This window comes from Nicotiana attenuata, chromosome 2 (assembly GCF_001879085.1).
Source record: "Nicotiana attenuata strain UT chromosome 2, NIATTr2, whole genome shotgun sequence".
NCBI classification, from domain to species: domain Eukaryota; kingdom Viridiplantae; phylum Streptophyta; class Magnoliopsida; order Solanales; family Solanaceae; genus Nicotiana; species Nicotiana attenuata.
Genome location: NC_031990.1, coordinates 90,968,256 through 90,981,496, shown reverse-complemented (window position 1 = coordinate 90,981,496; position 13,241 = coordinate 90,968,256). Strand labels below are relative to the sequence as shown.

Here is a 13,241-nt window from a genome sequence, read left to right as displayed (position 1 = left end):
CAAGTCATGTCAGACGAGAGTAAAATGAGGATGTTAAGATTAAATAGTTCCAAAAACTGAAAGGCGTCATTCTTTTGAGAAAATGGGATAGAGAAGGTAATACCTTGCAAATCAGGCACCTCTTTAGACAAAGTTAACAAATATAGAAACTAATGATTCCTGCAAAATTTACAATGACAGATGCTGCAAGATTATCATATCTTTCTTTCCTGGTTTCACCCTTGGTGTAAAAGAGAGAGGCAATATTTTGTCTAAACTTTCAACACATAAAATAAAAAAAAAAAAGGGTTATCTAAACGTTTCGTTCAAGGTACAAATAACTGGAAACAGAAGCAAAGGGAAAAATCCCAGGGCTGGCGAAGCTTAGAATGAACTAAGCTGCAGGGAGAAAATCAAATTGTTTTGCCTAAGCACAGTTTAAGGAGATGCTGAATCTGAACTGTCTGCAGTTACATGATCCTAGCAAAATCTTCTTGGTAGATATGATCCCATGCCCGAACAACTTAACGATAGCTTCTGAACCATGGGAGAAGATCTACCTTTGTTACAACACCATTCATTGTCAAGAAATCATGCTTCTGTTGAAGTCTTCATTGACTAATCATGGACAAAATCTGCAGTGACATGACATTAAGCAGTACCAGAAAAAGGTTGCCTTGTAAGAATTATTATTATTGAAGTATGATATTATTATATGTGTACTGTCTGGAGGGAAGGGGGAATGCCACATTTACCTTTTCACTGAATATGCGAAATTCTTCCTTGTCCATTGCCTTGTCAAGTTCCTGACAAACGATAATAGAAAATTGAAGCAGCATTAACGTTCCTTTGAGAAAGGAAAAAAGATCTAGTCAAAGGGGAGATGAGAAATATTTTGTTCGCCACATAAAATTATTTGATTGTTGTCTTTTGAAAAATATTCACAATACTCCTGAATGATCATTTATAGGAACTAACAACAGATTCATCCCTTCCACTGTCTGCATTTGGTATAATTATTTGCTTTGTGAGTATAAAAAGAATAATAAATAGAAAAGAATAATGGATTGGGTTGTGTATCTTTGTCCAATCTACAGCAGGATAGAAGGTTCCATTGGAACAAATATTTATTTCAAGTTCTTTTCCAATTAGCATTTCGACTAAAGTAGATATATTGTCCTTTGGCTTGACTACGTACCCTAAATCTATTAAAATAGCACAATATTGGATATTTAAGTAGGTCTATGGTAAGGCAAAGTAAGTGTGTGTGTGTATACACACACACACACACACATAATAATAAAATTTAAAAATTAAGCAGAGCTATGGTACTTACAGCCTCCGCATCCATAGAAGAATCTATGCTGCATATGAGATTTTGAAGCTCTTTGTTCCGTATAGCCTCACGAATTTCATTGGAAGAAGCTGCAACGAGGCTAGAAGATGTTACTGGGGAAATGAATAACTCAAGAAACAGTATTGGTTTGGCACATAAGAAGAAACTCATTAGATGCTAACAAAACCTTCAATGTCTAGTCTAATAAATCGGTATTTTTGTTGGGAGGAGGGTTATAGAAAGGTCCATCAACGGGCTGTAAATCTGAAAAAATTGTAGACAAAGTCCAATAAGGGGTCTACAATTCTTGAAGCCGAAGTATGTGCATTTCTCGAAACTAGAATATAGAAGAGGTATAGTAGGAAAATCAAAGTTAAACTCGGCATCAGTAGCTTTGGCTCTTACTAAGTTGAGATTCTCAGCAAATCATGCCCTTCTACTACCTTAAGCAAAAACATATGCCTTATCATTAATCATACTGGAAACGAATGATGCCTGATAAAAGATGATACTGAAGCACAAATCCTTCCGATTTCAAGCTATAACATTGTAGAAACTATTTATTCAGTCTAATGAAAGGAACATGACGTGTATTTCGATAATATGAAAAAACACATGTCACGTTTTTCTCTTCCATTTGAGCGCCATCATATCCCTCCTTAAGGAAGGGAACAAGTATTTTTATCTGGAGGTCGCTCTCGAAGCACAAGTACGTGCATTTTTACAAATATGATAAGCTCATGAAGAGCGTGTGCAGTTGTATGTCATCCGCTCCCTATGTTACAGAATTCATGTAGTGAATGAGATACTCAAGTGCTTCATGAGAATCGGTATTATTTTCTACTACACAATTTTGTGAAACATACCTATAGACTCTAGTCGCGACTGATTCAGCACCTCGCTTTGCTCATCAACGCAGATTGGCTTCTCCACATGTGATTCCGGAGCAGAAGCTGATAGATGTAAGTCGAGGCATGTTACAATCTTAAAGTAGCAAACAATACATCAAGCTTAAATAAAACCACCAAAAAATGCCTGAATTATACCAGAATTCATCACTGGTTCACACAAACTAGTCGGAATCGAAGCGTAAAATCATGCTGACTCATTTTTACATATATAGCGATGAAGAGGGTTGATGATCATAACTTGCTTTTTACGGAAATACAAATATTCAATGCTCTTTGGAGGAAAAAACAAAAGCAAAAACAGAAAAAAAAAAAAAAAAAAAAAGTGCCTCAATCTCTTTAGATTATGGTGCTAGACCACTGTAACAATTACATCCAAAACCAGCAACCATCCCCCGAGAACCTGGTAAGCACCTTCCTCTTTTCCAGCCATTTAACCATCAGCTTTTAAGAAATACCCAAAGCCCTAAAATAACGGACGACCTAACCCCCAGGCTCATGTAGCCTCTACAACACTGTATAACCCACCTTCTTCCTCCTCCGGTTTCCCTGTAACCCTCCCCTTCACTTTTGTGAGAATGCACGGGAGAAAAATCTATTATTGACTAAAATTTGACAATGATAAAATGAGCCCTATATATATACAATACATGTTCTACTCCTAATACATATGGGATTAGGGTTATTTACTACTATTTATACAATGAAACTAACACTCCCCCTCAAGCTGGTGCATATAAATCATATGTACCGAGCTTATTACATATATAACTAATACGAGGACCAGTGAGGGACTTGGTGAAAATATCAGCAAGCTGATCATTCGACTTCACAAATTTTGTAGCAATATCTCCCGAGAGTATCTTTTCTCTAACAAAGTGACAGTCAACCTCGATGTGTTTAGTTCTCTCATGGAACACTGGATTTGACGCAATATGAAGAGCAGCTTGATTATCACACACAAGTCTCGTCTGACTAATCTCACCAAATTTCAACTCCTTGAGCAACTGTTTGATCCAAATTAGCTCACATGTGGCCATGGCCATTGCTCGATATTCTGCTTCTGCACTAGACCGAGCAACCACATTCTGTTTCTTGCTCTTCCAAGACACCAAATTTCCTCCTACTAAGACACAATATCCAGACGTAGAACGTCTATCAGAAGGTGATCCTGCCTAATCAGCATCTGAGTATCCAACGATCTGCTCATGGCCTCGATCTTCAAACAATAAGCCTTTGCTTGGAGCTGATTTTATATATTGAAGAATGCGGACAACTGCATCCTAATGACTATCACAGGGAAAATCCATAAACTGACTCACAACACTCACAGGAAAGGAAATGTCAGGTCTAGTCACTGTGAGGTAATTTAAATTTACCAACCAACCGCCTATATCTTGCAGGATCGCTAAGAGGCTCCCCATGTCCTGGTAGAAGTTTAGAATTCGGATCCATCGGAGTGTCAACAGGTCTACAACCTATCACTCATGTCTCCTCAAGAATATCTAAGGCATACTTCCGTTGTGAGATCACAATACCTGAACTAGACTGAGCGACCTCAATACCTAGAAAATACTTTAATCGCCCAGATCCTTAGTCTGAAAGTGCTGAAAGAGATGTTGCTTCAACTTACTAATACCATCCTGATCATTGCCGGTAATAACAATATCGTCAACATAAATGACCAGATAAATACAGAGATCTGAAGCAGAATGTCGATAAAATACAGAGTGATCAGCTTCACTACGAGTCATGCCAAACTCCTGAATAACTGTGCTGAACTTACCAAACCAGGCTCGAGGAGACTGCTTTAGACCATAGAGGGACTGGTGCAACCGACATACAAGGCCACTAGACTCACCCCTGAGCAACAAAACCAGGTGGTTGCTCCATATAAACCTCATCCTCAAGGTCACCGTGAAGAAAAGCATTCTTAATGTCTTACTGATAGAGAGGCCAATGGCGAACAACAGCCATGGATAGAAAAAGGCGGACTGATGCAATTTTAGCCACGGGAGAGAAAGTATCACTATAATCGAGTCCAAATATCTGAGTATATCCTTTGGCAACAAGACGAGCCTTAAGTCGATCAACCTGGCCATCTGGACCAACTTTGACTGCATACACCCAACGACAACCAACAGTCAATTTACCTGAAGGAAGAGGAACAAGCTCCCAAGTACCACTCGTATGTAAAGCAGACATCTCGTCAATCATAGCCTGTCGCCATCCGGGATGAGACAGTGCTTCAACTGTAGACTTAGGAATGGAAACAGAGGACAAAGATGACACCAATGCACAATGGGATGATGAGAGACGTTGGTAACTTAAACCGATATAATGAGGATTAGGATTAACTGTGGACCGTATACCTTTTCGTAGTGCAATCGGTTGATTAAGAGGAGACAAGTCCGCAGTATTAGCAGCGTCAGGTGTAGGACGTGAATCAAATGGGCCTGATGCTGGGGGCGGACGATGATGATAAGTCAGGAGTGGTGGAGCTGTAGAAGGTTGAACTCGACTAGGTGGTGGCACTGGAGCTATAGTTGGTGGAACTGGACTAGGTGGTGGCACTGGAGCTAGAGTTGGTGGAACTGGACTAGGTGGTGGCACTGGACTCGGTGGTGATACTGGAGCTATAGGTGGTGGAGCTGTAACTGGAACTGTAGGCGGTGGAGCTATGGAGGAAGATGAATGGGAGATAGGGACTGAATCTCCAAAAGAAGGAACAGGTAGCACCTCAGAAATATCTAAGTGATTAACTGGACCTGTGAAGTATGATTGGGTTTCAAAGAAGGTAACATCAGCAGACATAAGAAATCGCTGAAGGTCAGGAGAATAACATCGATATCCCTTTTGCGTTCTCGAGTAACCCAGAAATATGCACTTAAGAGCACGAGGAGCTAACTTATCTTTTCCTGGAGTAAGGTCATGAACAAAGCACGTACTCCCAAAGACACGGGGTGGAAGAGAGAACAAAGGTAAGTGGGGAAACAGGACAGAGAATGGAACTTGATTTTGGATAGCTGAAGATGGCATACGATTAATAAGATAACAAGATGTAAGAACTGCATCCCCCCAAAAACGCAGCGGAACATGAGATTGTATGAGTAGGGTACGAGCAGTTTCAATAAGATGTCTATTCTTTCTTTCAGCTACCCCATTTTGTTGGGATGTGTACGGACAAGATGTTTGATGAATAATCCCATGGGAGTTCATAAATTGCTGAAATGGGGAAGACAAATACTCTAGGGCATTATCACTACGAAATGTGCGGATAGAAACCCCAAATTGATTTTGAATTTCAGCATGGAAGGTCTGGAAAATAGAAAACAACTCAGATCGATTTTTCATCAAAAATATCCAAGTGCACCTGGAATAATCATCAATGAAACTGACAAAGTAGCGGAATCCTAAGGTAGAGCTAACCCGACTAGGACCCCAAACATCTGAATGGACTAAAGTAAAAGGTGACTCTGCTCGATTGTCAAGACGCCGCGGGAAATGGGAGCGGGTATGCTTACCGAGCTGACACGACTCACACTCTAGAGTGGACAAGTGAGATAAGCCAGGTACCATTTTCTGAAGTTTTGACAAACTGGGATGTCCTAACCGTTTATGTAATAAATCTGGTGAATCAGTAACGGGAGAAGTTATTGGAGGAAGACAAGATGCGAGTCCATGTGATTTTGCAAGGATAAGGTAATAAAGTCCATCTGATTCACGTCCGGTACCAATGATCCGCCCTGTACTGCGTTCCTGTATAAAAACAAGGTCATCAAGAAATAAAACAGCAGATTTAAGTGATTTGGCTAAGCGACTAACGGCTATGAGATTAAAAGGACTACCAGGAACATAAAGAACTGAGTCTAAAGGTAAGGAAGGAAGTGGACTTGCTTGACCTATTGCAGTTGCCATGGCTTGAGACCCATTGGCCATTGTGACTGTTGGAAGAGATTGAGAATATGAGATACTAGTGAAAAGAGATTTGTTACCAGAAATATGATCAGATGCACCTGAATCAATGACCCAAGACTCAGAAGGTGAAGATTGGGAGACACCAGTCATGCTACTATTTGTTGGAACAACGGAGGTTAATCCTGAAGATGTCTGTTTACGTGCTTTGTACTGAAGGAACTCAATATAATCCGGTAAAGAAACCATCTGGATTGGATTTATTGCATTTAATCCAACGGATTGTGAGTTAAAGGCTTCAGGTACGAATTCCATTATAATATCGTGCCGGAAAAAGCAGGAAATTGCTGGGGATCACTGTTTACGCCGGAAAAATCACAGTAGCTCGCCGGAAAATTCCAAAGTTGTCGGAATCTGTCGGAAATAGTACCAATGGACTCGGAATTGCAAGGAGATGAAGCTGTTCTGAAGAAACTTTTTCAAAATCTGACCGGAAGGGGTCTCACGCGCCGGCGCGTGGGACAGACGCGCCGCCGCCGGCAGAGCTCCGACAGGCACGTGACGGCGCGTGGCTTGCTATTTTCCGGTGATTTTTTCTGGGGTTTGGTCGGATCTCTCTTGGGAACCTTGTGGTGGTGTTGGATTTTGCACAACACTGATAATTAGTGACTTTGACGCAATTAGTCACTTAGGTCACCGGAAAATTGCACGGTGACTGAGTTCTTTCTTCCCGGATATCGCTGGAATGACGCACAACGATAAATTTCTCACGGTTGCTCTAATACCATGTGAGAATGCACGGGAGAAAAATCTATTATTGATTAAAATTTGACAATGATACAATGAGCCCTATATATATACAATACATGTCCTACTCCTAATACATATGGGATTAGGGTTATTTACTACTATTTATACAATGAAACTAACAACTTTCCCTCTGTTTCGCTCATACCTTACCCACCGATGGACCCTCGCCAGCGGTGAAATGGCTATTCAGATGGATGCAAGACCCATTTGATTATGGGAAAGCTTATAGCACTTCCCGAAAATAAAAGGTAAATATGCTCAAACAAAAAATGTCATGAAGCTTTAAGTGGAATAATAGATGTTCCGGTTATTTACATGAGAAAAACATAAAAATGTTGGTTCCTTCACAGAGTTAGTAATATAAAATAATTATGAAAAGGAAGAAAGAAACATAGAAGGTGAAACACTATCCCGAAAGAAGTAGGGGTTGAGTTTGAAAAATCCAAACTACAAATTAAGGTAGTCTAAGGACCGAGAGAATATTCACTTCTTTCTTTCTATTCTCATAAATCCCTTGATCTTTTTAATGAAGATGCATAAGATAGTGGTTCTAAATAGTTTTAACAGTAAGATGTGAATGCAGGAAAATGAGAGCAGCGCTAAGCCAGTTGAAGATGCTACTTAGAAAAAGTTGTAAGAAGCATTACTCATTAGTCCATTAACTCGAAAATTAAAACTATACATTCATAGCAGACAGAAAGTTCAATCTGATTCTCCAGAAACTCATTCATCAAAGAGAAGGTTCATGCCATATCGAAGTTTTCAAAATGCTGTTGAATTTAATGCACCATTAGATGCAAGAAGGATAGTTAAATGACAACCAAATAAGGCTGAAACTCTTGATTATGAAATACTAACAAAGACAATAAACTTCAACTACAATTAAAGAAAAAAAATGCATGTAATTCGCATTCTTATAGTGATTATGCAAAGGTATAAAGAGAAAAAAGTTCAACTTCTTATTTGAGAAGCTATCCTTACCAAGCTTTTCCACAGAAGAAGGTTCCAGTTCTGGTTCCGGTTTCACACAGAAAATTTCTGCATAATCCATAAATAAGCTCATGTATAAGTTTATAACCCATTTTCATCTTAATCTACAGAAACAAATAAGTAGTGCCTCAATGAATAATCAGATTCATAGAATGTGTTTCCAAGAACAAACCTTTATGCTTCTTGAAACAGACCAAAGAACAACTGCAAGACCAAAACAAAAACAACCAAAAAAGTTACGGATCTTTCAATTATCTTTCTAATAACACAACCCATTTAAGTTATATGCTCTGACACTATAACGAATTGTTCACATCATCGTCAATGTAATTTAACCTGTTATAACAAGTTGCTTACCATAGCTTAAGTTATATAAATATATCGTCAATGTACGAAATTTTTACACTCTCATGTCACTTTTACCTGTTATAGCAGGAAATCTGTATTACAGATCTCCCAATCAATACTATTAAATAGAGAAAGTGACATGATTATGTAAATATTTTTTCCACCGTCAGTGCACAAATCTTAAATTCTTTAAATTAACAAAACCTACTGCTATTACGCCTCAATCCAAACTAGTGGAGACAGTGGCGGACGCAGGATCTCCACGAAAGGGGTTCAAAAATTTTTTTGTAGCTAGTGAGAATTGAACCTGTGACGTTATGAATGTTTTGAACCCCTTGACCACTAAACTACACTTTTGGGTTGTGTTAAGGGGGTTCAAAACTTAATATATAGAGATAAAAACTAGATTTTGCCTTATATATACAGCGTAATTTTTCGGCGAAGGGGGTTCGGAACCCCTTTGCGCCCCCCTAAATCCGCCCCTGAGTGGAGTCCACTGTATGAATCATCTAACTCAAAACCCAGGATTAAAAGTAAAATCAAAATAAGCATAATTCAAATAATTAGAGCAAGAAAGGGTATATTTACTAGGGTATGAAGCAATTGGGACACTTATATTTTGATTGTGCATCGTCGCATACTTTGCAATTTTTGGGTCCCATCTTCCGTCTGAACCTTTTTGATTTATCGTATTTTTTTTGCTACAGAATCAAAAGTGTGATGTGTAGAATGGAGAACTGTTGACAGCTGAAGAGCAAAGAGGAAAGTTTGTAGGAATGGTGAAAAATATTTGGAATTTTTGCGGGTTTTTGATACCTAAGGGTTAAAATGCGAAATTGGTCCGCTTACTTTGAGTTATATTCAATATAATCCCAAAACTTGGTCAAATTGTTGTATCCTCCACCTTTTAAAAAAAAGGGCCAACAATACTCCTAACGTATTGAAAATGGCTCAAAAATATCCTCCGTTAACCTATTGGTCCACAAATGCCCCTAACATTTGTTTGTGGGATCAAACTTACCCCTATATCTAACAGAACTAACCTGGTCAATTTTTTGACTTTAACTTCACCATGTGGCATTTTCTTAACCCACCAGGGGTATTATTTGTATTAAATAAAATCCAATTGAATCTTTTAAAATACCCAACGACCCGATCCTATATATTTGGACGGTCGGATAAAAATAATTATATTCGCTAGTTAAATATATAAAAAATATATATATATTGATTATATATAAAAATAGGTATATTATACATTAATATTTTAATGTATATTCTACATGATATTAATTTTAGGAGAAATTATACGGTGTAGATTCTACTTGTTATGGATAATTAAAAAATAAAGGAAAAAACCATTCTACATTTTATCTCAAGTGTTATGCATCTTGCGGGATCTTTTTCCAGTACCAGAAAGCTGTAGTTCCTTAATCACATGCCTATGGCGACAAATAACCTGAAACTATAAAAACAAATGTAAAAATGGCTTCTTCTTTTCTTGTTTTGAGTTAAATTTTGTTTGAAATTTGTGGCCGGCTTACTGCTGGGAACCATTCAACCTATAGTATCTATTTGTTTTGCGATGTCCTAATAGGAAAAACTACACTGTATAATTTCTCCTAAAAATAATATCATGTAAAATATATATTAAAGTAGTAATGTATAATATACATATTTTTTATATAATCAATGTATATCTTTTTATTTATTTAACTAGCGAATATAATTATTTATAGTTGATCGTCCAAATATATAGGAGCGGGTCAGGGTCGTTAGGTATTTAAAAAGATACAGTTGTATTTTATTTAATACAAATAATACACGTGGGGTGTTAAGAAAATGTTAGATGGCGAAGTTAAAGTCAAAAAATTGACCAGGTTAGTTCAGTTAGATATAGGGGTAAGTTTAAGCCCAAAAACAAACGTTAGGGGCAATTGCAGACCAATAGGTTAACGAAGGGTATTTTTTAGTCATTCTCAATACATTAGGGGTATTGTTGGCCCTTTTCCGGGAAAAAAAAAAGGCAATTGACAAAGATTATTTTTAGCTTGCGGCTGAAACTATTTTTATCCGGTAAACTAAACATATAATATTTTGAGAGTTGTTATTCAATGTCAATTTTTTTCAAAACAAAACATTCATGATTTGCTTGATGTGTGCTAATGATTGACGGATTTGCACATCTAAATAATGTTTTTGTTTGGGCTAATTGGCAAATGAAATTTTTTATTTTCTTCTAAAGATTTCGAAACTCGTTTTATCGAGTGACGTTTGGATGTAAGAATTGTCAAATTCCAGATAAAAGTGAAAATGATATATGAAAATTAGAGTTGTTTTTGGACATGAATATAATTTAGAGCCATTTTTGAAATCTTGTGATGATTTGGAGTGAAAATTTTTGAAAAATAACTTTTTGGAGTTTTTTTAAATTTCAAAAAATTCCGAAATTTTACGTCAAGTGAAAATTTAAAATTCTCATTGCCAAACACTGATTTCGAAAAAAGAATTTTTTTTTTAATTGCCAAACATGTTTCGAAAGGTTGAATATTAATCTTCAAATTTTGTTTTTTGTTTTTGCAATAGCTTTTTAAGCTTTAAATATGGTAATAGACACTCTTGTCCAACTAATTAGATTATTGTGTAGTGAAGTGAAACTGCAACTTTGAGAAACTTATAACCATTTATATATTGCCTACCGTTTCTTTATCGCTTTACTTTCCAACCTTAGTAGACAAAAAAATGTGATAAAATTAATTTTTTGTAGAGCCTAAATGTCTTCTCACACTTGCAACCTCTCTCTTTAATTGATACCTACTACATAGGCTGATCCTAGTATTAAATTTATTGCACTTTGAGATTATAGGTTTGATATTTAAGATTTTTAACATTGAATTTATTATATTTTGAAATTATATATTTGGATCTAACTTTTAAATTTTTAGCGAAGTTTCACGTACCCTTTTAATTTTAATTAAGAAAGAATAGTGAAATTCATTTGAAGAGCTAAATGAAAATAAGAGGAGAGTAAAACACTAATATAATAGCTCGCATGCAGGGCGCATGCAGAATCTGAGAATAGAGATAAAGAAGTGTGACATTGTAAACCTCATATAGTTATAACACAACATTCGGAAAATCTGAAAAATATGTCACTTAATTAATACAATGCAAAACGTTCAAACAAACTCAAATAAATATAATTAAATAAACAAAAAGAACGAAATTACACTGTAAAAGAACTTTGATATCCAAACTTGCATGAAAATTTCACTTAGACTTAAACTATCAAATATCCTCTTATGGTGATGGAAGACTTCCAGCCCCACTCCCTGAACCATCACAACCACCCCCTAACCCCCCTGCACCACCCAACCCACCTACACCCCCTAACCCCCCTGCACCACCTAATCCACCAAGTCCACCAGCACCACCCCCCAACCCACCTAATCCACCAAGTCCACCAGCACCACCCCCTATAGGCACCCCACCTAATCCACCAAGTCCACCAGCACCACCCCCTATAGGTACCCCACCTAATCCACCAAGTCCACCAGCACCACCCCCCAACCCACCAAGTCCACCAGCACCATCCCCTACAGGTACCCCACCTAATCCACCAAGTCCACCAGTACCCCCTAGCCCACCAAGTCCCCCTATCCCACTACCCCCTGCCCCACCAAGTCCCCCTAGCCCACCAAGTCCACTAGCACCACCAACTCCACCACCTACCCCACCACCAAGACCACCTACACCACCACCAACTCCACCAACAGGCAGCCCACTGCTTCCAATACCACTAAATCCTCCAACACCACCAAACCCTACAAAATTTTTCTGATCAGTAAGACCTTTCTCACTAGGCACTTCTCTTGCTTTTGTGGTACAAACAAATACTAATAAACCAAGAAAAACAAATACCATATTGGACAACTTAGCCATATTTCTTTTGTATATATTTTAACTAAGCCTCTCTCTTTTTTTAAGCACCCTTTTCTTTTTCTTTTTCTACCTTGAGATATGACCACTTTCATTCATTAGCCTTTTATAGGTAGAAATGGATTGGTGTCATGGTGGAGAAGGGATGGCAAACATTAAATGGAATTCAATGCAATATCATGGCTCCAATTTACCTTCTCAAGGTAGAGATAATACTGCTTGCGTACACATTAGGTTTCCCAGACTTCACTTGTGAGATTATACTGAATTTATTACAACAATATTGACAATCCAGTAAATCTCACTAGAGGGGTCTGGAAAGGATAGTGTGTATGCAGATCTTACCTTTACCCCGAAGGAGTAAAGAGGCTATTTCCGAAAGACCCTCGGCTCAAGAAAACAAAAAGACAAAAGGAGACAATATTAGTATTACCACATAAATTATAGGTAAAATATTTTTCAACAAAATAGGAAAAATGATTTAAGTTATACACGTATTGTTTAAAATTTTGCAAAGTGTACCTGCTCGGATTTGAAGGAGTTCAATCTCTTCAATGCAACTTTAGAAATCAGATCTGAAGTTCTTTTACCTTTAAAATGCAACTTCATGAATTTGAATATGAAGTAGTTTAATCTCTTCAATGCAACTTCAAAAATCAAATCTAAAATTCTTTATCTTTCAAATGCAATTTCAAAAATTCGAATCTTAAGTAGTTCAATCTATTGAATACAACTTCAGATTTCAAATCTTAAGTTCTGAAACATAAACTTGTTCTTTAAATTTCAACAATCCAATACACGATTCAATGCCGCCCAAATCTACTCCAAATGAGCTCAAATTTGAAACATAACTTCAAATATCATAAAGAACAAGTATCAATCATCAAATTATCAAAACCACAAAATTAAACAAACTCATTTTGCAACTAAGAAGAAGAAGAAAAAACTCTAAGCATAAAGAAGAAGAAAACAACAGTAAAGAAGAAAAGAAATATATATATATATATATATATATA

General features: G+C 37.2%; 2 protein-coding genes across 2 annotated transcripts; both read right to left on the bottom strand.

The window, feature by feature from the left end:
* Positions 101-9,083, bottom strand: LOC109214827 (zinc finger HIT domain-containing protein 3). The gene is made up of 7 exons (XM_019378783.1): positions 8,875-9,083; positions 8,111-8,142; positions 7,930-7,986; positions 2,182-2,268; positions 1,316-1,404; positions 735-785; positions 101-614 (listed from the first exon to the last, which is right to left on the bottom strand). The coding sequence occupies exons 1-7, from the start codon at positions 8,946-8,948 to the stop codon at positions 591-593; spliced, it is 414 nt and encodes a 137-aa protein (XP_019234328.1). The 5' UTR covers positions 8,949-9,083; the 3' UTR covers positions 101-590.
* Positions 11,587-12,351, bottom strand: LOC109222063 (glycine-rich protein 5-like). The gene is made up of 2 exons (XM_019386475.1): positions 12,003-12,351; positions 11,587-11,897 (listed from the first exon to the last, which is right to left on the bottom strand). Exons 1-2 carry the CDS (start codon positions 12,226-12,228, stop codon positions 11,587-11,589), a joined length of 537 nt encoding a protein of 178 aa, XP_019242020.1. The 5' UTR covers positions 12,229-12,351.